We start from the raw sequence: 27,928 nt of genomic DNA, 5'->3' as shown, positions 1-27,928 counted from the left end.
CATCGCGCGCAATTAGATTACGAGATTCGCGGCACGAGCGGTGATAGAAATTCGAGTATGCCAATTGGGTAACTATCGCGCAATGATCGACGGTCGGTTGAACTATTCGATGATTTTTCATTGGATCTTTTTCTCCCTTTAAAATTCACGTAATCGATGTAACCGGATATACACTTAAGTTAAGAAAACATTACATATCATTAACATTTGTGTAAGATTTGATGTTTTAATAAATATGCGTCTTATTAAATTATATTGATAGTTAAATAATTTATAAATTATAGCGATATTGTTTTATTCAGTAATAAAAGAAAAAGAAAAAGTTTACTTTCCGAACAAAGCAATGTTTGACTTATGTTTGTTGCAATTGATCAAGATATTATATTATTTAAAACTTTTTTAAATTATAATTTTTAATTACACTTTCAATTATTTATTCTTGATTATATTTCCAATTATATTTTTAATCATATTATATTATGTAATCTAAAAGTCATAAAAGTAGAATATTTTTCTTAAAAAATATTGTTCTGTTTAGATAAGAACTAGAACCCAGAAGTTCTTGACCAGTGCACCTCGATTAGGTACCCATCTATCTAGTTTATGCCTCTGGATTCGAGAGTCCGCAAGCGCAGGGAAATCTCTTGCTGTTAAATCCTTTGACTTTGAAACATCACGATTTGTATTCTCTATTTCTAAATTAGTTTAACTCTATTTTCGTGACCCTCGATTGTTTCGATTCGAGTTCCTCGATCCCAAGATGAATGATTCAACACGAACCATCAGGTCGCAACTTCGTAAATCAGAACTGAACTTAAGTTCAATCTGAGTCGGTATTGCAAATGTTTGCGTAGATATGGCTGTAATGAGCGATCATGCAATCGAATAGCTTCTGCGCAAACACAGATGAAAATGAGATGTTAATATTTACACGGTATGTACAATGTTATTATACGTGTAGAGTGTGTTTTGTAACTGGTAAGGGTTAAAAAGTATATGAAAATAATTATTTATATACAAGTACATATTGGTTGATAACTTACCGTAAACAATCATGTCCGTGTTTGTATAAAGTTACCTTAGATTGTACGTTAGATTAGATTACCTTTAAAAAAAGAAACAAATCAAAACGCACGCAATTTCGTTGGTACACGCTTCACACGCATGCAATCTCATTACGATTATACTGAAATATATTGTTGTAAATTTATTTTCCGCTTCTTGCACGTTCTGCGTTTCAGTTTGTGCTAGATCGGTTTCTTTTATTTCAAAGGAAAAAATAAAGATATTTAGCATATGTCGTTATCTGTGCACCTTTCCTTTTTCACTGTCAACAGGATCAACAAACCGTATTGATACTTTTTGATTCGAGAAACATACTCGGAAACTAATCTCGAATTGGTTTGATAATCAATTCGTAAAACAATTCGAAGAGATGTGTTCGAAACGAAATAGACAATGAACCGAAAAGCAAGCTCATCGACACAGCGGACGTAATGGACAGGGAACCAAGAGTACAGTGTACGCAAGCTCAAGAGGGTCGTACGAAAGCGACAAAATAATTCAAGACATCGCATACACAGCATCATAACGTTTATTAGCACACCAACGATATTATAAAGCACTATAATTGTTTATGTATTCTGTACGTCTAAACTCTGCCTAATTTTAATATACTTTTATGGTACGTAATACTCGTCGAGCGAATTACACTACCTAGACGAAGCATTTAACAGAAAATAATATACAAAAATCAATCACAAAATAAAGTGTATACATACCGAGGGTAGAAGATCAATGTAACAAATCAAAATACTTAATCTACGGTATATCAACAGCGGAGGACAGGTTCTCTAATCGATGGACAACGATATAACTATTTTCATATACCTCGATACAAGTTCTAACGATTCACTATAAGGTTCCTCTTGACTTCTTAATTGAAACTTTTGATTTAAGCTGCAGGTGAATCTTTTCCGAGGAATTTATAACCTTTCTTTCGACTGAAAGTTGCAGTGCACAATAAATTACTTCGTACCTGAATCAATGTTTTTACAAAAACTGTTTTTACACGTAAATCTATTATTATCTATGAGTTGCCTTGCGTGAGTATTGGAGTGTTTTAGATATATTAAAAATTCATAATCAGTGGACTGCTCGATAAGTCCTATTGTGTATATTTTAGGTATAATTTTATCTTGAAAATAAAGTTTCTTCTCATTTAAACACACCCAGAATTTGTTAATTCGTCGCTCTGGTTTCAGGTTAAAAATTATGCAGTGTAATATTTGGAAAACGAATATTTCTGTTATATTCTTTTGTGTTGATACAACAGAATTAATGATATTTATATTATAAGCCAATGCGGTACCTTTTTACAATTCTTCACGTTCAAAGCTATTATTATTCCTAGTTTCTATTGAAATAAAAGATTATGTCGAAAATAAATGGATGTTTTGATTTGATGGTTCTTAATTTGAAATGTAAGAAATATTTAACCAAATTATAACATTCAAGATTTTCTTTGAAAGAAGAAGAACGCGACTGTGAGATTATGTAAAATGCAAACGTAACAGGAGTTTATTTTTAAGGTAAGCTAATATCGCAATAAAAACAAAAGCGACAGAACTGATGCAGCAAAACGATATAATTATGTAAAAAGAACCAATGCGGAAATGAAGGCGATTAAAAAATCCAAGAAATTGCAATAGTCATAAGGTGACACTTATTAAATGTTCGTGATCGACAACATTTCGATTTGCATATTTTTTGTATAAATATCACTGGCATGCATAGACAGAGAGATATAGAAAATGCATAAAAAGAATGACAAGCAAATAATATAATTGCGTGTGAAGTGGAACAGTATCCACTAGTTGTGAATCGTAAAAAAATGATTATATCATTATCATAAAGAACGCTACTTCCAGTGTGAAATAATTTACTGTGCAGTGTGACTTCCAATATACAACATAAATGCAACTTGAATTTTCACAATCTATTCAGTTTCAAAAAGGTGCGGTCAATACAATCACACATACTTTCGGAATACTAACCAACATTAATAATTTGTACATATTTTCTACTTATTTAGTCTCGTCGTCTATATTACCGAGTTTGATGAATCTTAAATGATCTCTCCGGTTTGACCCTCCGATTATAAGGCAATTTTGGGTTAGTTTATTAACTAATATTTGACGAATGTACTGAACATTTTGTAAGCTAAAACAATCATTTTTTTCAAAGTTATAACGATATTATAATAAAAGACTTTGCAGAAGAAAATAATTCATGCTGATTCTGTTTGTTTAATTATTTAACAAAAAAAATTAAAACATTTGAATTGTATGAGTGTATATATAAAAAACAAAAGAAAGGTACTGTTTTAATAGAAGAAAGAAATTTTTATAAATGCAATGTTACAAAATGCAATTTTCATAGATGAAGAAATTTGTACTTTCTGTGAGCATATTTCCCGAATTCCACTGATGCAAAATGTACATTTAGCAAATAATTACTTAACTTCAGTTCATACGACAATAAATATAATTCCTGTTTGAAGGCTTGAATCGTATAGCTGTCATATTTGAAGTGCAAAGCTATAAAATGTCAAAAAGAGAAAGAAACAATTGAAGCAGAGAGATCAGTATAAAGATTAAACTCTTTAAGACCAGAGTTTTGCAATCTCGTGCAAAATTATTCACGTATTAACAGTCAGCGTACGTACATCATTTTCAAATATCTTTAATAATCGCATACATTTCATACTAAATAGTCGTATATCTGATTTCCTCGTTTGAACACTTCATAGATCTTTGAACTTGAGTTTTCGAGTCGTTTTAATCATTTAAATGCCAAGTAGCGCAATCGTGTTTTTTCCTTTTTACTTCTGAATTATTTCAATAAGTGGTCTTACTGTTATTGTTTATAAAAATTACGCCAAATTAAAATTTATAGCATCCTTGGTAGACAGTGGATTTTATGCTCTCATGACAACATTGTTAAACTCAATTAAAATAATTAAGTAACAAAAGAAATATCTAAGTAATTCCAGTATATTGCAATCATTGCGGAAAATTTTTATTGAAAATTTAGAGCACCGAATAAGTAATAGATTCAAACTGAGTTCATTTTCGGATTTTTTAATGAGTCCTTTTACTGTAATTGTTCATAAAACCTATATCAATGTGGCGATATGATCGAGTGCTTAAAGCTGATGCCACTAGCAGTTGCAGACACGCTGGATGATAAGGCTTTCCCCGGTCTGCGTTTTGCTGCGATTTCTTATGCTAAGAGCTCCCAGCTACTAGACCCTGAGAATCAGTATGAAATGACCGAGACGGCAGGACTGGATAAGCCCGGAATTATCGGACTTCTAAATAAGAAGAAAAGTAAAGGGAAGAGAGGTATGTACCGAGTATATGCTCTCTATGAATAGAGCAACAGACGAAGACGACAAGGATAAAGGTGCTTTTGTTAATCCACTGTCCAACAAACATTTATAATGCCTTACGCCAATTTCGAATTGTTTCAATGCTTGGCTTTATTGTGATTGCTTATAAAATATGTACCACATTGAAATGTATAGTGTCATAAACATTAAAGCTTACTTAGAGCACCAAATAATTAGTAAACTCAACCTGACATTGCTTTTGAATTGTTTGAATATTAGACTTTATTGTGATCACTTATAAAAGTTGTACCAAAATGAAATTAATAGTGTCACAAACATTCAAGTTTATTTAGAGCACCAAATAATTAGTAAAAATAACCTGACTTTGCTTTCGAATTGTTTCAATACTAGACTTTATTGTAATTACTTGTAAAAGTTGTACCAAATTGAAATGAATAGTATCACAAACATTACAGTTTATTTAGAGCACCAAATAATTAGTAGACTCAAACCGACTTTGCTTTCGAATTGTTTCAATACTTTGCCCTTAAATTTATCATTTATAAAAGCTGTATCAAACTGAAATAATGCTAGATTATTTAGCGGGCGATATAATGACTCAGATGAGAGTTGTTTCACTATTTAACGTCGCGGCAAAAGCACGATTGCTCCGCTTGGCATTTTTCATTCCTCGCAAAGAGCCCTGGCACTCGAACAGTCTCTAAACCTTGCGACCCGGGGCAACGTAGAAAGTTGCGATTCGATATTCCGGATTGTTCAGAAAGATCGGGTCAAGATCTCGCGGTTATGCAAGGAGAAAATGACAGGACGTTGAGAAATGGTTGTAGCATCGAGGAGAGAACCTATCCACGATTTCCCGATAGACGAGCGCGATGTTCCACGATCACCTGCCGCACCCGTTACAATACCCGTTCGCCGGCGAATACTTTCACTTGGGTATAAGTTTCGTTACGATCTACAACGACGATATTCCTTTCAGCTTAAAAAGATTAGAATTCGTCGAGCGTTCTCAAGTTTAAGATCTCCTCGGAATGTTTCATCTCTTACAGCTACCGCGCGGGAAAGGGAGGATTACATATATTTTCGCGTGAAATCGATCCTTCCCCCACTATCCTCGAATATGCATATCTTACACGGATAATTAAAAGAAAAATTCGAATACTAACAAATGGTAAATATATATTTATGTGTGTATATATATATATAATAAGTTTCTTAACATATCTGCAATTCTTGAACAAAACAGTGTATTTACAGAAACGAAGGACCAACGATACACCTGGTAATAGATAAATATATAGGAAACATATACTCTGCTTAAAAAACAACGGGAAATACGTTCGGTATAATCGTCCTGGGAAGTTTTCGTACGGATAATGTGTACATGGTACGCTGAAATACAAGGTGTTGCTGAAAGAAAAGGATCGAGAACGCGAGGACGTGTGAGTACCTACGTAAGTGGATTACAACATAGACTTCGCGCGACTTGGCTCGCAAAAAACTGAAAAACTGATGGAATAATGGGTCCGCGACACGCGAAAAGTGGGACGAGTTGGTCGTTATACTGCTCAATGTACAGCAGAGATTATGTGTGAAAGGTTCTCAATTACGAAGAACCTTGCTCGTGTAATAATTCTTTCAAATCAATCAGTTTAAGTGTTACACACTGTTCCAACTTTACTATAGTAATTTGTACAAGGTAGCAAAATATTAGGTTGGAAATTATGAAGCGAGCGTTTTTGTTTAGTTTGTGTTCAGCTGCGACTGAGAGAGGTTCACTATAATGTGAGCTCGATATATTTATTTATAAATTTTAAATGTATTCTTCTTATTCATTTCGTAATAAAATTTGTTCGTGTTTCTATCCCATTTTTATTTGATTTTTCTCCGAAACTACATGGAAATAAAACGCGATTTACATTTACTTTTATTGTACGAATTCAAAATAAATGATGGCGTATCTCAAGCTTCGAGAAACATTAATCACGCATGCGGAGATGAATCCAGTAATGAAAAAAATGCTCAATATTGCTTCTAAAAATTTCGAATTTCGAACGAAAATTATGAATTATTTTCAAGAGAAAAAAAAATGTAATAACCAAAATGATAATATAAAAGACTTTAAATTAACTCTAAAAATGAAGAGTTTTTTCAAAAAGGCATATATGACTTGTCCAATGGTTGGTAGAAAGTCGTAGCTGCCAATGGAAGTTATTTCGATTGAATATAATAAATAACGTGAAAATTATGCTGTTTGCTTTTTATTTTTATTGAACGCCTGTTTCATAGTATCCAAACTAAAAGTAACGACCAACGATAATTCTTAATCATTTGCGTCCGTTGAAGAATCCTTGTATAAAACACCGTAAGTGCCAAGTATAAAACATTTTTCTATAGAAATCTGTGTCAATTTACTTAAAATTTTATGCAAGACACGAATTTTTTATATTAGCTGTAACTAATGCTGCAACTCATTTCACATCTTTTGATATTCTACAATTTATAGCTGAGAACTTGTTAATAAACTAGCAATTATCGTATAGTCACCTAATAACTTAATTCTTAATTAATCAACAGATTTTTAAGTTTCCCCTAGTATAATACAATAATGGGAAATCCTGTTATTATGTTAACAATAAGTGTTAATGGCTTTAGTATATTGAAAACAATGTAAGAACAGACTTAGATTCTTCTAGAATTTTCCCTGCTCTTGTATTTTATTTATTCATTTTGACATGTAGTGGCTCACAAAATTGTTCGTACACCTTTTAAAACGCGATAACTTCTTTAAAACTAAATAACTCGGAGTTTTTTTTTAACGATAGAAGGATTAGTCTATTATACAAAGGTCAAGATGCTTTTTTTGAGTTTTTCTATTGCATGAAATGAAAAAAGACGTCAAATACATAGGCATTAAAACATTGAAAAATCTTAACACTTCTTAAAGATTTTAATCGGCAGTAATAAAATTGCAATTTTCGTGACTTTTAATTGTCTGTTACTTGTAACAACGTCAAACGATTTCGATGAAAATTTTATCATGCATGTAAGCTACACAGACTTATAAAACGCATTTCTTATATTTTCGTTACAGGCTCAGGTAAAAACGTTAAAAACCGTGAATTTGTCATTTCATGGAATGAAAAAATTAAAAAGAGAACATTGTCTTAGTGTTATTAGTGTGTTTTGTGATGTTCGGGTTTAGTTGATCCGATATATAGTATTTTAAATTCGAAGTGATAAAATAATAGGTCAACAATTTTGAATTACTTCGTTATAACAAGTGTAATTTTATTTGTTCATAAGAGTTTAACAAATGTAAATAAACATAAATATCTTTTATTAGAAGGAAAAAATAAAAATTGAACGTAATAAGTCAATTATGTTTGTTTGGAATCTGGACAATAATACGTTGCATGTAATTTGCAAATATATTTGTTACAATTATAACACGTTATATATGTTTTATTATTATTCATCGATAGACAAAATTTATATCGAGCACGTTTGACTGTACTATTTGAAGATGTTAGTACTTTGGGATTATTATTTATTACTCTTTGTTTATGTCGCAGGAAATTGCAAGCTTCTTCTTTTGTTGGTATGTTTTTCCTTGAGAATATATTGTAAAATCATATCACTAGCTAACGGTTTGTTTTACAATTTTTACTACTACTTTCTTTAGAGTTACGCGAAGTACTTATGAAAATACGGTTCTCCCACTTTTTCTGGATATAATTGACAATAGCAGCCTTTTTTGCAAAATTAAATAAAGAACTATGCATTTTGTCATTCAGTATTTCTTTAGGAAGCTCAGACTTATTGCTTAGGAATAACAGAAAACTGTAATACGTACTATTAGGAGCTACAAGGAATGGCACTTACCGACAAACTAAACGGTGCGAGGAGCAAGAAAAATCGGTCGCCTTCTCTACCGAGTGCCACCCACCTTCCTACATTCCGAATCATTATTAGCTGACAAGGGAAGGTCACGGAATTCGAGTCACCGAAGTCAATCGAATTATCAAGGTTTCAAAGAAATATTTTTGCTGAATCATTTGAATCGCGTTCGGATGTTTATGGCAATAGGAATTACTTATGAAGTTATTTAACGTTTAAATTTCGTCGTACGGAACGTTTTCTATAGATACGGAAAACAAAGAACAAATTTTACGATATTGGAATGGCTATGTGGGTAACGTATTGAACCGTAAATCTGGATGTGTGTTCGATTTTTTACGCAGTTACGGTTTTTTTTCTCTATGCTAGTATCTACATGAAATAGTACATACGCGTATGAAAATAAAACGACTTTTCTATAAATTTAATTCTCTATGAAAAATGAAAAGAAAACCACGTCAACCGGATTTGATAATCCGGATATTTACATTGCAAATAAAGCAATTCCAACATTATAAATGCAGTTTCTCTTGTTTTGATATCTACATGGTGACCCAAAAGTAGCTCGGAATTGTGAAAAGTGGGGTACTCGAGGTTATTCGAAATAAGTTTTTCCTTAGCGAAAATGCAATCCACGGCTTTGTTTACGAATTATTAACGACAAACAGACATCATGAAACGCGAGATCGGCTGGTTTGTAGTGATTGAGCTCATGAGCGAGACTGGGTTTCGATCGGCCCTTATTTTACGATTGGGGATGACTTTTAGGACACCTTGTATACGCAGGTTCGGTCCGATGAAATTAGATCATTAACTCTTATCAAATATAATTTTTTTTAACTTCTAGTATTTCTATTATACATAACAAAATTCATTCTATGCATCTGAAATTCAGTCACGTGACTCATAGAACAGTTACACTTTCAACAATTTTTTCTAAATCTAACTTTTGACAATATCTATAAAAATAATTGTGGAACGTGTTACAACAATTTCAATAGGGCCGTAGAGGCGCCACTTCATTGCAAATGTATGAATATTTTTGTGAGCCACTGTAAATACAGAAAATCGGCAGTCTAATGCTGAATAACACAATAAAACGACATGTCACAACAGTCCTCATTGTTTTGCGTTAATATAATAGGATGCCGCACATATCAAGTTACAAATGTCGTTGAAACAATTGAATGAGATTGGCACTTAGAGTGTTCATTCTAGTGACGACGTTCGAGGCTATCTCTTAGCACCATCGATAACTATTTACAAAAAGGAAAATTTTGCTTAATGCTAAACCGACCTAGGTCGAAAAACAAATAACAAATATTGCTTTGTAAAAATTACAGGATAGAGTTTATTTAAATTTTTCTCTATTCTAACAATAGTGTGTGCACTGAGTAAATAAATAAATCAAATAATTTCTAATCTTTATCAAATCAACAATTATGAAATAAAAATTGTGAAAACGATCATTTCACCGATGCACATTGCGGCGAGAACAAAGGCTCGCGGGAGGAGATTATAGATTCCAAATATTCTCGTGCACGTTATCAAATCTTGTCCAACTACTATATGTTTATGTATACGGGTATGTTATATAATAGTAAGTAAGAGAATATTAATAATTTTTTAAGCGAAGGTCAATTATTTTCAATTTCAAATTAACGTATCTCGTAAACGGCGCAAAATATCCTGAGACTGAAATAGTTTTTAATTTGTTGTCTGTTATATTATAAGAATTTTAAGAGTTTTTGTATTTCGAATTGCATCGAACAGTTTTATACACTTTCTTTTCTGCTGCGTAATGCGACCGAATGATAGCATTATCGATAAAAAATGGAAATTACTTATCAGATGCTGTTATTTCATTGAAAGCACCATAATATCAAATACTATGATATTTTTTAAGAATAAGATTTGCAATAGATACTTTCTCTTTTTTAGTAATAATTGTTCAATGCTTCTTTCATTTGTCCTTTCAAACAATTTAAAACCATACTTATATACCTAAATCACGTACCTAGCACGTGAATGTGTAGTTGGTCTTCGAGAAATAATTGCAAAAATAATGTAAAGATAAAACATCTATCGCAAATTGTATTTTCTGTAAAAAAATATGATTTATTTGTAATTACGGTGTCTTTGATAAAATAACAGTATTTTGTAAGCGACTTCCATTTTTTGTCGACAATGCTATCGTTTCGTTCGACGCAATCCGAAACATAAATGCTTTTCAAATCCTTATAATATAGCAAACAACAAATTAGAAACTATTGCAATCTCAGGGTATCTCGTGTCGTTTCCAGGGTATGTTAACTTGAAGTTGAAAATAATCGAGGTTCGCCAAAAAATGATTGATATTCTCTTACTTTTTGTACAATATGTACGTATACATAAGTATATACCAATTGGACAAGATCTGATAATATTACACACAAATATTTGGACTTTATAGTTTTGTCCGCGTGGCCGCACTGTGCAGCGGTGTTAGGTTTAGTGTTACATTGCTTGTCACACTACTCCCGTTGACGAATAGAACAAAATTTTATTCAATGTTTTTTACAAGGAGCCTTGACCCGTGAACTCAACAAAAGAGTCTCTGTCCCGTATTTCGATTCTACGCAAGCTCTCGAGTAATTGCTACCATTTTCACGACACGCCCTCGGTTCTCAAGTTCTCTTTCAAACACCCGGACACATACGCGTCTATACATCACAGTTAACTAGGTAGTCGATAACCTAAGGAACTATTCGATCTGTTATCGTCGTAGGATACGGAAACACTAACACTAGCCTATCGATCCTCCGGGACGATCGGTCGCCGGAAAAAGTGAAGCGCTTCCGGAATTATCGTATCGTTCGGCCGGCGATAATGCTCGGTCCCGGCAGCGTAAAACCGGGTATTTGACGATCGAGCGGACCTGTCCGCGTAACGAGCACCGATCGTTCCCACTTTCCGCGAACAGGATTCCGCTTGCACGTCACGTACCGCCTCTCGCGTTAGCAAGGATTGAAAATCCGTCGGCGACGAATTTTACTACCGTGTCGCTGCGCGAGAACCGCATTTTTCTCGATCAACACATTCTGCCGGGGAAATTAAAGAACGCTTGCACGATCGGCGCCTAGTCCCGGCGGGTTCTCCCATTCTCAAACTGCTGACATTAACACATATTCGTCCGCGTGACGAAAATTAATCATTCGTTTATTCCAGAAAATAATTGATCCTTGTTCTTTTAATTCGAAATAAATTAAATTCTATTTTTTACCGAACAAAAATAATTCCAATAAAGAACTGATTTGCAAAGAGACAAAAACAAACTAAAAGCGTAGTATTCGGTATTGCGTATAGAAGAATTTTATTCAAAGTTTAAGCGCTCGGGTGTTCGGATATTTATTTCAGTTGTATTATTGTTAATTTTCTGACGCAGTTTTAATCAAAATAAAATGATAAAATATGTCTGAAATGAATAACGAAAAAGAGGTATGTCTAGACAATTTATCTGATTGCGAGTGTAGTGAAAACATTGAAATTTTTCCAGAATTTAATTCTCATAGTAGCGATAGTGACAATAGTGATATTGTCGACAAGACGCCCACACTTGTATCCTTTACAATATAGTAAATATCGGAATATGATAGTGACGAAAAAAATATTAAAAATTTATATATAAAGACAAATTTGTTTTATAACGTCTTCCAAAATTTCACTGAAAAATATATCATCTTGAATAAGTTACGTTGTTTTTATATAGACCAATATCTTTTCTACAGATGCTGCACAAAATGCCGGCATTTTGTGAACAGCGGTGCACAAAGTTACCGGACGAATATGTGTTAAAAAACATTCGGCTGCGTCGCAGTAAGGTTTACGCTACACGGAACGGATAGATAGCTGGCTTGTAACCTGTTTCGTGAAATTTTAACGGATCCTTTTCTTTCTTGCAGTTCGATTTCGTTAAAGCTAGATTCGGAAGGTTCGATTTATACAATATTTAGAACAGCGTTGAATCTGTAAAAGATTAGTTTAACACATTCACGGTCTCGATTGTCTACACGCGTCACCGTTTTTAGTACAGCGTATGAGCACGTTTTTAAATTTAAATGTTGGTAAAATGGAGGAAAACGGTATGTAATGTTTATGCATTCGTCAATGTTTATAATATCATTTTTTAGAGTTAAATACAATTTCAATACTGCTAGAACGACACAGTATAATTTACTTAAACTAATTAGGTTATCTGGAAAGTTTGAGCTATTCTTGATGTGTAGTGCAATAAAAGGCATTTTTGTGCTTCGTGTCAGCTTCAACATACTTGCGAAACGGAATGAACTATTATGAAGATTCTTTATTATTATCTTTAATTAGCCGTTGTTTAATAATATAACGGTGAATGTGTTAATGGGGCAATTAGGCATAGCGTAGAACACGGAGTTGATTCTTCGTATTAATTTTAAACTTTATCGCTTCCTTCACGAACCGACATAATAACTAATGTATAATTAATCGATCGACGAATGGAGAGAGATTATTCGATGCTAATAGTGGAACTCTTAAATGTATATCAATGTCGATAACGATTATATGTATATTGTCAGATTTACTGCTAAGACACCATTTTTATATCTTAATGCAATTTGCTGCAATTTACTGCAATTTATGTAAACAATGTCTAGCAATTGATTCTCAACGATCAAAAATTCTTAAGCGTCAACAAGATCATTAACATTCGTAGATTCATTTTTATCAGCGAAATTGTTTTCAACTACACATATTGTATAACATTTGTTTTTGATAATTTAACCATGATATTAATTTTGCATGAAATGCTTAACTGTTTCCAAACAACATAGACATAGAATACGAATATTATATTTTTATATAATACTTGCGAGTATTGTGAAATAGACTTTGATACTAGGCTTCACTGTTTACGTTATTATTTATTTTATAGAAAATATGGAAAATTATCTATGAGACCATACGGTTAAGAGAATGTACACGTTCGATATCTATTCTAGAACGCAAAAATCTCCTTCCACGATATACTCGTCGATAGGCATAACAGGACTATTGTACCCCGGGCACATTATAAATAAGAATGAAGCAGCCACGTTAGTTCAACGTTCGATATACTGCGACGTGTACGATGTCAACGCATAGTGTAATGTATATTCTAGAAATATACGAGATATGGTAACTATGTTTATAATTACGTAATTTTTAACGATAAGATTGTACGTAGCTTACCAGTAACACGTAGGCGTGTATAATACTCGGTTTATAATATCATAAGATCAGTGTTTCAAGTAAATCTGAAGAGACTGTCGTTTAGTAACTTTGTGGATTCGGTAAGATTGCAATACATGTTATGTAATAATTACGTTAAGTATAATTAAACTAACTGCTACAGAGATACTTGCTATTTTACAAAATACAGGATATCAATAAACGATATTTTATCTAATGTATAGAACTACCAATAATACAGTACTTATGCGGTTATATTTCAGATGTGCCAGTATCAACACATTTGCATCATAAGCACGTATATGCGCGCATTTTACTAGGCCGCTATCACCATAACTGCGGGCCATCAATGAAAAGTGGCGATCAGAAATAGTTTCAGGATAAAATAACACAAAAAAATAGAAAAAATGAACGATTGTGTTTTAGACAGCAGTGAAACGAAGCTGGGCAGTGAATTCCAAAAACAAGACGCCACAAAAAAAAGAATATTTACCTCGTGTCCATCATTACCGCGAAGATTTATCGGTCAACATTTTCCAACCCTGAAACGATTTCATCGAAGAAAGTTCGCAAACATTGCATAGTTTGTTTATCACGAAAAAAAAGAAAGAAAAGATACATTTTATCAATGTAATAATTACCATGTGGCATTATGCATTGACATTTTTCAAGTTTTATCACGTTGTGCAAAATAATTATTTCTTTTATCATTATTAAGCTTCAATTAAATAAAAATTCTTTATTTATGGAATATTGTTTTTATTTTCAATATTTTCAAATGTTTTCATTTGAAGAACAAATTTTTCACTTTTCCGTGTGATGCAAATGGGTTAAAAGGCGAGTGCTTCGATACGATCTGTCAAATCACTATTTGTATCTGCCACGCAACTTAAGGAAATCGATGAGACGATGAATGCCTTTCCTCGAATAGTCTACATGAAAAGACGATTGTCATTTTATCCGTTCGCACGTAACACATTTCACTGTTCGAAGCTGTCATTTTACCCGATTTCGTCAAAAATCAAACCTTCCGGATCGTTGTGAAATGCCTGAACAATGTTTCTTAATTGCCCAACACTATCAGCAAGATCGTAAAACGAATGAAACGAGAACGCTGCGTGAATATAATTGTACCTTATCGTCGGAGATTAGCAACCGCAAAACAAATTAGTCCCGATCGGCAATTTCATGGAATTGAAAGTACATTCGGGACGCGTGATAAGATCTCGGGAGTGGTTACCGGACGTAAGACGAGAAACGCATTCGAATACTAGTACGCAGATCTAGTTCGAGTGTATTTATTCGTCACCCGAAGGATAGGGTGAACGATCGCCGATCGACGATCATCGTCAGGCAGACGGTGAAAACCAGGAGAAAAAACAAAGACGAAACACAACGATTATGCATTTACACGTGGGCAGAAAGAAGCGTCATGCGGTGCAGCCAAGCGTGCGTTGCTGTTTACCTGCGAACGGCACATCCCCAAAGTATTCCTCGACGTTGTCCGTCGACATGCTCTTGTCCGAGAGGGACACGCTCGACAACGAGCCGCTGGACGCGTCCAGGCTGCCGCCGGCCGGAAACTGCAGTAAATCCTCGTCGGTTTCTGTTTCCATGTCGCGGGACCTCCGTTTGTATACCTGTCACACGTAAACGCAAGTCCAACAATTTCTCTTCGAGAGACGGTTCTTTTTTAACCCTAGAATTTGGTGGCCTGTGTTACATATCACGACAATACTTGTAGGAGACATTTTGGCGAGAACTACCATGATTGGGATACATATTGAATGGGCCATTACCATTGTCTCGAAAATTGTGAATGTTTCTATAATGAAATTGTACTTGTTTTGTGATTACAATGTGCACACTTAATTACATCTAATTTGAAGTCGTCGTCAGGCAATTCATTTTGTTGTACTTGGAAATACTAATTTTCCTTTTTCCCCTGTAATGTTATATGAAGTACACTTCACATATACTTACTAAATTACCGTACTTACTAAAATACTTACTGAAGCATTGTTACTTTTCATTGAGTTCTTATTTATTTCATTTCATAAGATATATTTCCAAGAATACATCTGATCTATCTTAACATGTAGCAATGGATAGTCTCCTTTTATCATAGTAATTAAAATAGTTATATGGCAGCTTTTCTTAAATCCCATAATTTTTGAAAGTCTTCAGTTTATAGTTAAGAACTTCTTAATGAATTGCTGAATGACAACGATAATTTCTAATAACATAATTTAATAATTTCGATTCAGGTTATCATAAAAAATACGACTTTTGAGATTGCTCCTAGTATGGCTCAATACTTAAACATTCTATTAATACAAAGAAATTTTATTAATGTCAATATTTTTTACAGATGTTGCACTAAGTAGTTAACTTGACAATGAGTTGACAAAATTTTTGCAAAAATTATGCTTAGATTGATAAAAAGGAGAAACAATAAAATTTTTTAATTTGTTTTATCTGAGTTGAAAAATATATTTCTGTACTGTAAAATTTCATGTTTCAGCACTCTCTCGTGTTACTTTTACTTAGTACGTTCTCTGCTTTTACAACTAAGGGTGACACGTACATTAGCCAAAAGCTTTTCTGAAATTCGACATCATCTAGGTTGAGAGCAGAAATGCAAAATAGTCGACATATTTCGTATAGAACTACATGCTCTAAATATTCGAAGTTGCTGGTTCCAATGAATTTTGAAATAAAATTCTGATCATTTGCGTATCGTCTTCTACGCGTCCTTTTCATGTTAAACATTATTAAACCATAATATTTGATTAATATATTATTTAGAAAAACTATAAAACGGACGTTGAATAAAAATAAAAAACAAAAAGCGCAATTTTACGCATTATTTATTATATTCAATCGAAATAACTTCCATTGGCATCTACGACATTCAGCCAACGAAAATAATAAACAATTCAAAGTCTTATCATTTTGGTTATTGTATTTTTTTCCTCTTAAAAATAATTCATAATTTTTGAACGAAATTTTTGGAAGCAATATCGAGCATTTTTTTCATTAGTGGATTCATCTCCGAATGCGTAATTAATGTTTCTCAAAAATCAAATAAAAATGGGATAGAAACACGAACAAATTTTATTACGAAATGAATAAGAAGAATACATTTAAAATTTATAAATAAAAATATCGAACGCACGTTATAGTGAACCTCTCTTAGTCGCAGCTGAACACAGATTAAACAAAAACGCCCGTTTGATATTGTCTAATCCAATAGATCAATTTTTCGTAAGAAACAATTGCACATTTAATACTGCTAAAGCATGAAATATTTTTAAAATTGAAAAGTATTCTGGTGGCTCTAGAGCAATGTACTTCAGTATGTACCGTATATAGTTATGTACCGTAACTAATGGCGTAGCAACGATTAAATAATCGTTCAATAATTCATAACCGAAATCAGAATATCATCGTCCTATAGAACAAACATGAATCATTAACGAATAGCTCATCAAACTTAATACACAAATACTATTTGACGTTTTATACCTTTTAGTGGTGATTGAAGAAGGAGGGTTCATATTACTTATTCAAGAAACTTTCATATTATTTTGATTACTTATATTTACTTTATTACTTTACTTTACTTTTTTTACTATTACTAATTACTTTATATTTACTACTATATTTACTTTATATTATATTCAACGTGAGGCCTCAAAATAAACACTATTGAAACCCTTTTTGTGAAAATATTGGTAGTAGAACCTTATTTGCTAATTAATTTATAAATGTTAATGACAAAATGTAAACAAAATTGTTAAAGAAATCCACAAGAATAAAAGATTTCAATTTCTGGTTATGAATAGAAAATACAATAAGGGGAAAATTTTTGTGCGTTGCCATTATTCATTATTAAAAATCGAGATTTTATTTCGGTCATTTATGATCATTTTTGATAAAGAAAATTCATTCCGGTTATTCTTAACAGTTCACGGCAAAGGAAATTCTGTTCGATTACTCGCAATAGTTCTCAGTTACGTAAACATTATTTCGGTCACAAATAACAGTTATTGACGAGGAAAACTCGTTTTAATTATTCATTAGTTGATCTCGTCATACGACGAGAATGATTTCTAGTAACCACACGAAAGCAGTGTCTTGCTTGTTCTGAGTAACGAGACAATAAGAAGAAAAACAATAGTATTATTTTAACATATGTACGTACATTACTATGTAAAAACTTGGTTAGTGCTGTCAGATTAAAAAAATTTACCACAAATTTTCTTATTACAACTATTCTCGTCATAATACTAAATTTTTATTAACACAAAATTACCCTTCCTAATATTATATTAATATGACATTTATGATTTGTTTTGATGATTGTTACAAATAGAAAATCGATCGTAATGCAAAATGAAAATGTTCTGCATCATATGCAAGTCATAGAAACCAAGTATGATATGTTTCCTTTAATAATTTTAATAAACACGGATTAGTACATCAACGTAGTTATTTCTTCTAAATTTTTATATTATCTGCCGTATCTGCTATAACGACCTGAGACAAATTCTCCTCAAATAATTTTTCACGTCGATTATAGCAGTTATGAATTCAACAATGTGCCCCTCATCCATAGAACGTACTGGCTACACTTTTCAACGATCAACAATTCAGTAATAAATAAAGCATAAATCAGTATAAAATCCAAAATAATTCAAGGTATACATGTTTGGAATAAAGAAGAGCTCGTTTCAAAAAGAACACATTAAATTTTTAGAAATTGTTTGATAATAATCTCCGCGAATACCCTTTTTTGCACGACTGATCGGCAACTCCGTGCAAACAGAGTAATATACGTATTTTTCGATGATATTTTTAAAATGGCGCTGCACATTTTTCAGCGGTGCAACATTTTCAAATCACGGAACGGCTGATCAAAAATCAGATTTCGCGTGACAGAGTTTACAACCGATACAGACGATTCATTCTTCCGCGTGGCGCGCGGAGCGGACACAACCGCGCGCTGGGCAAATAAAGGCGATTCCGACTCGATAAAAATCTATTCGAGCCGATCACTTGATACGATTATATAAAATAAACTGTATAAAATGTGGACCGGACAAATAAATCTCGACCGAAAAATATTTGCCCGAACTTGCGATCCGCAATTTCAAGTGCGCCACCCGCGCGCCGATATTAAAATTTCAATTTATTCGGTCTATCGTAAATGCTACCCGTGATACCGTCCGTAGCCACAATTTTTCTTAACAAATATTATACGCTGGTTCAATAACAATAATGATTTCGATTCGCCTTTCATTTCGCGCGAAAATAATTTCAGTCGAAAACTCATTCACAAAAAATAGCTACACCTTCCCTATAATTTATTAACCCCTTGCTGTACCATTTTCTTCACAATTAATACAATTCGAATTTTTTCGATCGCTCTAATTTCTTAGAAGAAAAATAAATTTTATATTTATTGTGCGTTTACATCTACTCGAATGTTTAACCCTTTACACTCGAGTGATGGTATTTTAATATTATAAAATTAATATAATTATTTAATCTTTTTAAACTTCGGGCGCCACCTCACAGAGAAAATTCCGAATATCGGCGCCGGCGTCAACGTGTTCAATAACCTCAGGAACCCTCCCCCATTTTCCGGTTGCAAGTGACTTTTGGGACTCCGTCTCGAAAATTTCTAGTACCCGATATCAAAGTCGGTTTAGGTAGTCGGTAGAAGTTGGATACCTGAAATGATTGGTTTTAAGCTCAACTAAGCTAAGACCCGATTAGGCTCAACCTGACCCAAGGCTCGGGTACCTGAAATGTTGAAGTAATTGTTCACCTACAGTAATAAGTCGTGGGATACCAATAGAAAACTTAGCATCTTGTTTGATGGTGTTATTCGGAATATGGTGCTCGAATCTGTTTACGCATGTTTAATCCTTGATGAATACAATTGAGGGGGTTATATGGGAATCAATATAACGAGTCTTCAATTATTATGAATCTATTTCCAACACTCGACTAACTCATGGTCTATGCACTATGCCGCGTTATTCCCCCGGAAAAATAAAAACCGAATTAATCTCCGGACGCAATGAAAGAGAGAGAGAGAGAGAGAGAGAGAGAGAGAGAGAGAGAGAGAGAGAGAAACAAATCAGAGGGTAAGACGGAGAAACAGTCGTGCTAAAGAAACAGCGGAAGATCATCATACAATAGACAGTCAAGGGTCTCGCCCGAGCCTGAACAGTGACCGTCAATCAGTCACAGGTGAGGCCCTGAAAGAAAACTGACTCCGCGAAATTAGAGGAAGAAAAAGTACGGCTAATCCGGGTTACCACAACATGTAGATAATTTTCCTTTTCGACAAAGGCACAGTGGCAGTACCATGACTGCTACACGATAATCATTCTATTTCTTACTCACATGGAGAGTTCTGCAGAAGAGATACTTCTCGATTAAAATGAATAAAATCTTTAAACAAATTAATTTTTGTAATGAATACTGTATTATAATGTTGGTTTTGTTTTATTTTTAGAAATAGTACGAACTCCTGCTTGTCCTAAAAATATCCAAATATTAAAACCTTTAAAATCTGAATAATAGATAGAAGCGTTAATTTCAATTAAGGTATCTTTAAACTAATTCAGAGGAAAAGAGAACTTTGTCGTTAAAAGGCCGATCAAAAAGACGTAGTTGCACCTGGGAACCTTTCGAATTATTATCGCGGTACCAGTACCAGCCCTTCGCTCTAAAACCTTCATTCTGAACAGTATTCTCGTATTTTCGCAGATTCCTGCGACAAATTCAAAGTGTAAAGAAAATCCTCTTCCGTCGAAAGCGGTGTCCATCACCTATACTCCTCGCAGAACGGCGTCTTTTAAGGAGAGCAGCTAACATTTCGCCGAGTCGCGGATCGTCGTAACGCAATTAAAATTTGACGCCAGAGGAGTCGACAGACGGGGTTGGCGTCTCTCTCTCTCCCTCTTTCTTTCTCTCCCCATCTCTCCGGTAGCCTCTCGCACGGTGCATCTTGTCTACGTATAACCGGAAACCGTCACTACAAATTCGTAGGTTTCTCCGCGGCTCGGCAAGGAGAACGAGCGTTCACGAGGAGAAGTCAGACAGGCATAGAAGCCGAGGGCTTCATTATTCAAAGGGTGTCGGCGTCTTGCATTCTGCCGCTCTGTTGGATCCGCGGAAGTTGACGGGTGTGACGCAACCATCCGTGAGCAGTCCTCCTCCTCGTTCCTCTTCGATCCTCTTCGTTCCTGCTCGTTCCTCCTGCTCCTCGAGCTTCCTCTCGTCATGCCGCGCCGCCGGCTTCTCGCAGCCTCGCTCTTCTTCCTTTCCTCGATCACCTCGGATTTTCAGCGATACCCCCTTGATCCCGTCATCGAATCGCATCTGGCACCTTTCGCGATTTGCGGCGATGTCGAGCGAGCGAACGCCCCCCCCCCCCCCCCTCCGAAAAGACGGTTCGTTTGTCCTGGACACCGACGCGCAGTGTGATATTTCAACAACCTAGGAGGACTTAAGTCCGAAATTAAATGTTTTCGAAAACTGTCCAAGTTACGCTTCATTTAAAAGCAATATTTCGGTGACCCAGAATAAGTATTATTTGTAATGTTATTCTGTACTCAGATAAGATATATATGTATGCCTGAAGAGAATTCTAAGAAATCTATTACTAAACTTACACTGTGTTTCATTGCGTCTGATATTAAATTGTTATTGAATTTATCCTGGCAATTATTTTCGTATTGAAGATACGTTTTTGACGTTTTAGTTAAAAATTACCTACATGGAATATGTGATGCTTTGTAAAATATAAATTAAAGAACGTTTGATTATATATCACTATTTTTCTTGCTTGTCTTTACAAACGTAAACATTGTATATATCTTTTTTACATAAATATGATGTAATAATATATACTTTACTTGAAATTACCAAGTCGTGTTATAAATTATTATGAATCAATATTCTAAGTAGTTATAATCAAATACATAATGAAAAAAAAAAACAATAAAAATATGCAGACATTCAGCATTTTGCCCGTCCAGAGCAAACACCGATCAGCGGACTCTAGACTGCATCACGAGGGCAAGGGTGCCCCTTCCATAGCTCCTCGTGGGACTCCCAACAGTAGCAACACGTTATTTGGCTGAAGACGGCGACAGAGATCGACTATCGTATAATTTGTATAAAACAGCAATGAGTGTGAATGAGAGAAGAATGGCATGAAAACGTGAACACTTCGTTGAGACACTTGACTAAACCTTTGCTCTGTAGCTTTGCCCTTGCTCGCCGTGATGCCTGTTGAACATCTTTGCTCTAGATCAGATCTGGGTAACCTGAATCATTTTGGGTCTGGGCACAGCTATGGGTTAAGAGCGAGGCTACGGAGCAACGTAGGCAAAAGTCTTGAAAAAAGGCGCGACGCGTGGGACGCGCCGCTCTTCCTCTCTCGTTCTATTCTATTTAATCCCGGCGATATCTATAGTCGATCTCTGTAAATAGGTGTAGCTAACTGATGAGGTGTCCTACGAATTCCGGGGTCTGTTTGAAGATCACCGGGAGATTGGCGGAACTGTGTCTCATTGGTCCGGCACCGAATCTTTTTCCAGCGACCTAACGTTTCTCTTTTTTTTTTAAGTATAGGACTACAACGTGACATAACCTCTTGCACTATAATAACGAGTCAGACTCGTGATAAATATTTCATGCAAGATCTACTAAAATTAATAAATCATTAATTCCTTTTAAATCGAGAAAATATTCAATTTTTCTGTTAATAAACTCTAGAAACGGAAGCAAATAAAGACAATAGAAAAAAACAGAAATATATTTGATCCTAGTATGGACAGTATTAAGGACAAACGAGTGCTAATCAACGCGGCGTGAAGAATTTTTATTTAAATATAGAAGAAATGAATAATTAAGTCATATTTAGTAGAACACGCATTGAATCTTCATCACGAGCATAACTCGTTATTATAGTTTAAGTTATTATTATTAGGGGTTAGATCCTCCCTACTTTTGAAATTACGTCGACAAAAATCGATAAATAAAATCGTAAACGAAAAATCCTTAATAGATTCGAAAAATCCTTTTGGAATGGAGACTGAGCCCGCCGTGAAGCGCTTTTCTCTTAGCTGCCTTGGCATGTGCCCTATGTGATTCAGGTTGCCCAGCTCTGCTCCAGATTATCGAAATATCACACTGTGCAAAATATTACGTGCGCGTTCGTTTCTTGAGCGAAAGCAGGAGAACCCCAAGCTCTAATCGCGTTCCCGACTATCTTTACACATTGTTTCCATTGTAATGTACATACTCGACTTTTTCGAGTTTTCCTAATGTCTTCATTCGTGGCACGTAATCTCATGTGTGTAAGCGTTGATATCATCTGAATGCTTTCCGAGAGCATTCGGCGTTGCCGGTAACGTGATCGCCAAGCGATCACGTGAGAGGGTATCGAGCATACTTTGTAGCGCGTTTGATCTAGACGCGGTGCCGAAGACACACGCGGTTGCTGGGCAACGTGTAGCGTTTGTCGTGACGGCCGAAGACGAGAGACTTTACTTTGCAATAGGCAACAGTCAGGGTCAAACCAATACGTTTGTTCGCCCATTTTGACCCATCCTTCCATGTGATAGGACTCATCCTTGACTTCAAGGAGGCTTTCATTAACACTTGTGGAACTATTAGCGAGTTATTTTTTGCGAGGGCATGGAAAGGTTTTAGAAATAATTGTTTCAAATTGTAATATAAAAATTCTTATGGACATTGTTGCGAAGGACTTTTATTCTGAATGAGATGAAAACATCCATCATGAAACGTTCCTCAGGTGGTGTAAGATTATTAACAATATTATACATATTTAGAGGTATTACTATTGAATGTTTGTGGAAATATTGTTGATCGATTTATTTAATATGAATAAAGCATGATATGAACAAAATATTAAGATACTAGGTTGTAACTATTATTATAGAATACCATTTCTGTACCACATTCCTGTTTTCCGTATTCAATGTTCTTTATTTTGAAATGCTCATTTAAATACTCGTTATATTCTGTTACAATATAACGTCTGAGTCTCTGATGACTCGAAATAAAATAAAATAAAATAATATAAAATAAAATAAAAGCAATCAAAATATAAGTAAAACTTCGCACCTGAACATCTACTTACAATAATCGATCAGTTGATCGACTCAACACGGTTATCGTGACGATTAGTGGATTGAGCCGACATATACATATGTTGACACTTTACCGACCGGTAGCCTATAAATCGGTTTTGTACCCCGAATGGTAGCCCTGCGAATCCGTTGTCATGGTAACTGATAATTTGATATCTATTACAGGGATAGATGTGTTAGATTGTACTACCGTAAGCTTTAATATTACTATACAATTTTTTAAATATTAAATATCACACGCGATCAATAAAAGTAATAAAATCAAAATAGAAACGAAAATTTAATTTAATCAGTGTTAAAAAATTTAACACTGAGCTACATTTTTACGACTGAATGACCGGTCGGTAAAGTATTAACATAACATTGTTGTTTTTCTCCCAATGTCTCGTTTCTTAGAACAACAACCTAATGTTTTAGTGCCGAACCTAAACTGACCAATGTATCGTAGCACCGAAGACTTCATCTCTTCATAGGAATTACGGATGATTATTTTACGTGGTCAATAGCTTTCACTCTGTAGTTCAAACAACAATTTCATTAATTTCGGAGCAACGAGAATCCTATTGACACAAATAAGACAGCCAAGCTAGCACGCAGCAAGTGAATTCATAGATCCATTTTTCTCTTTGGATAGCGAACGGAACGCTAGAATAGGATAGACGAATTTGTCAACAAATAGTCGACGCCCCCATCGCTTAAACAAAGCCTTTATCATCCTAACGTAGCAAGAGATGGCTAAATTGTGCTGGAATATCGTTCGCCTCTCGTCCCTGTTAATGTGATTTTCGTAGTTCAATCGGAACAGAGGTTGACTCGTTATCGGTAGTCGCGACCCCGTCGTTTGCCAATTACTGGTCCGCTGGTTTACTAGAACCATATACACGATCAATCGACGAAATTGCAAATCGTCGCCTTCCTTATCCGCATGAAACGAAAGCGAGTAGTGCCTTAACACGGTCACTGTTTCATTTAAATGACCACTTTTCTCATTTTGAACACATTGCTTGTCGGGATCATATTTCGAAGTTTTCAAAAGGTTTTATATAACCATTATTTTTCTTCTTCTTTTGTCTGTACCTATTTGAGTGGGTTAGAAAAGCATCTTTCAAAATTTTTATTTAGTCCTATTTTTACGAGTGCCCTGCAAAGGTACTTTTTAAAACTTTCTCTTCAATTAACTTTTCAATTTTACCTTTAATAATTAATAAAGTAATTTGGAACGGTGTACGTGAAATTTTTGAAAATTTTTACTTATGTCTTGAAATTGTTATAGATATATGTGTCAATATGTAAAAAGGCAAGAAAATTCACTTAACTCTATCTTAGATAATAGCTACGGTTAGTGAACAATACCATTTCTTGCTTTTCAGTATGAGAAAAATAAAATTTATACCACTCCAAATCTAACCCCCTCATACATTCCAAATTAGTATCACAAGCATTATAGGTAAAGTAGAAAAGATAACAGCGGAAAAGGTTTGGAAAAGTGTCTCCAAACGATATTTATAAAAATACTGCAAAATGGAAACTTTAAAAGGTGCCTTTTACTATCATGTTACATTAAAATGTTTGAAAACGTATTCTGACCCTTTTGGTAAAATTAGTTTTAAATTAAAATTTAAACATTAATCTTTCAACGGCTTTAGTAAAACTAACGGTGAGTTAAATTTTAAAGAGAACCTTTTCTGCGTGCAAAAAAAAGAGAAGAAAGATTGATGTAACATTTCTTTATTAGGATCTTCGTCTTCGACGAAATCGACTTTAAAGTTTATTTATTTGAGTGTTGGATCTAGTTATCGTCCATTCATCTAGAACATTTGTCACCGAAACAGTGTCTACAAACATTAATTATTATGTGCAGAAGATAGCACAAAGTATTCCTAATGATGAATCATTTTGAATTGGTTTCATTTATCGATTGTATAAATTAAAATTTTTAAAGTTGACTTTCGATATCTTAAAAGATCCCAAAAAATATTACTTAATTTTACTACTCAGTGCTCTGTTAATCAAAAATTGGAATTACTAATGATTAGTCCATATTTATTAATTGTAAATTATTGAAAAATATTAAGTTGTAACTGATAACTAACGTGAGAATTATTTTGTCGTCATTTGTTTGTAACTCTAGCAATTGTCAAATTTCATTTATTATAGCCGTGTAGTTGAGCGCGTTCATTTAATTAACATTATTCAATACAGATTGCAACTGTGAATCAAACATATTGCACGGAACAATGAACGTGTTAACAAAAAACTTTCCATACTAACTAGAAGTTAGCGAAGCGAAAGAAATTAATTTCAATATACAGTATCCGAAAAAAGTATTCATACGCCACTAAGTGCTCTACTTTGAACGGCGATCACATTATTTGTAGAATATTAATATAACAATGAAATACATCAAAATGTAGGACATTAACACAGCTTTCAAATGATATAGTATTTCATTAATGTTTAAATATATCATTGCAAGATATAAAACAAAATTCTTGGCGAGTACAAAAACCAAACGGAAAAAAGTATTCATACAGCTGCCATCTATCGATAAATCATATTTAAAACAATAGAATAATTGGAGTCCCGATGTGCATATGTTTGTCTTTCTTAGTTTGTGTTTCATTTCGTTTATTAGGTCGAGTAATAAATAACTTCCTTTTTTATCAGATATTTATTTTATTTTTCCTTTACCTATCTTGTTCGTTTCTCTCATTTTATTTATTGGGAACCCTCTTTTTAATTTTGAATCCTCTATTTAGTAAAAGCAAAAATTCATTTGTCCCGGTGACTCATTGTGCATAGAAACGAACAATAGATTCTACCTAGATGCATCGATAGTTATTTATGATCAGATCTAATAGTATTATTCTGTCCATAGCAGTCAAGTGTCGTTCATTGTTAAAATGTCTACCAAAAGAAGAGAAATGACGTTAGAAGAAAGGAATATCATAATTGGTCTCCATGAAAATGAAAATCCTCTGAGAAAAATTAATGAATTGATTGGAAAAAGCCACGCCACCGATCAATATATCATAAATAAATATAAGAAATCATGAACAATAGAAAATAAGCGTCGTTCTGAAAGGCCTGCGAAATTAAATGAAAGAGATGGCAGATTTATCGTACGAAAAGTAAAGGAAAATCTTTTCAAGAGTACTCCAATAATTACGGCAGAGTTAGAGGCAGCTATTGAAAAGCATGTTTCCTCAAGCACAATATCTAATAGGCTTAAGAAAGCTGGATATCAATCACGGATTGCTAGGAAGAAGCCATATATTAACAAGGTAAATAGACAAAAAAAGGCTTGAATTCGCAAAAAAATACGTAAGGAAGTCATTTGACTTTTGGAAAACCGTAATTTCTTCGGACGAAAGCAAATTTTATCTATGGGTATCAGATGGAAAATGTTTGGCGTAGAGGGAAAGTAGGAAAGCTTTGAATCCTAAAAATTTAAGAGCCATAGTAAAGCACGGTGGTGGAAGTACTATAGTATGGGGGTGCATGGCTGCATGTGGTTTGGGCAATTTGTACTTTATTGTCAGAATAATGGACAAATGTATGTATATTTATATATTTTAAAATTGAATTTAAGACAAAGTGCTGAAACGTTTGGGATATTAGATTGCTACTATTTTCAACAGAACAATGATCCCATACATAAATATTATTTAGTTAAAGAATAGTTCTTATATAACACGCCACATATCCTGGAAACATCTCCGTAGTCTCCAGATATCAACCCCATAGAGAATATTTAGGAAGAATTAAAACACTGTGTACGAAAATACACAATTTTAAATAAAAATGATTTAAGAAATGAGTTGCAAGAAGAATGGAGAAAAATCGATAGGGAATGAAAATATAACAAATAATTTAATTTCATCGATGCCCAGGCGATTGCAAGCCGTTATAAATAATGAAGGATATTCTACAAAATATTAATTCATTTGTTAGTTCGTTAATTCGTTCGTTTATTAAAAAAAGAATCTACTGTATGAAAACTTTTTTATATCTTGTAGTAAAATGTTTAACACGTCCAACCCGGCGTGAACCACCGGTGGTTCACAGGCATTGCTCTCATCTGGCGGTGTGGACCACCGGTGGTCCACACGTAGTATAGAAAAAATAGTGAAACAAACAAGCGCCGCCAGACGAATAAACAGCTGAT

General features: G+C 34.1%; 1 protein-coding gene across 1 annotated transcript in view; it reads right to left on the bottom strand.

The window, feature by feature from the left end:
- The window catches only part of LOC144478399 (ankyrin repeat and SAM domain-containing protein 1A), a 163,522-nt gene that overhangs the window by 69,029 nt on the left and 66,565 nt on the right, over nt 1–27,928 (bottom strand). Inside the window, exon 10 of the mRNA XM_078196242.1 lies at nt 15,024–15,198. Within this exon, the coding sequence (XP_078052368.1) occupies nt 15,024–15,198 (175 nt within the window). The remainder of the gene's footprint in view (nt 1–15,023; nt 15,199–27,928) is intronic.

The sequence above is a fragment of the Augochlora pura genome, chromosome 2 (assembly GCF_028453695.1).
Source record: "Augochlora pura isolate Apur16 chromosome 2, APUR_v2.2.1, whole genome shotgun sequence".
Lineage (NCBI taxonomy): Eukaryota > Metazoa > Arthropoda > Insecta > Hymenoptera > Halictidae > Augochlora > Augochlora pura.
This window is presented reverse-complemented; position numbering and strand designations above follow the sequence as displayed.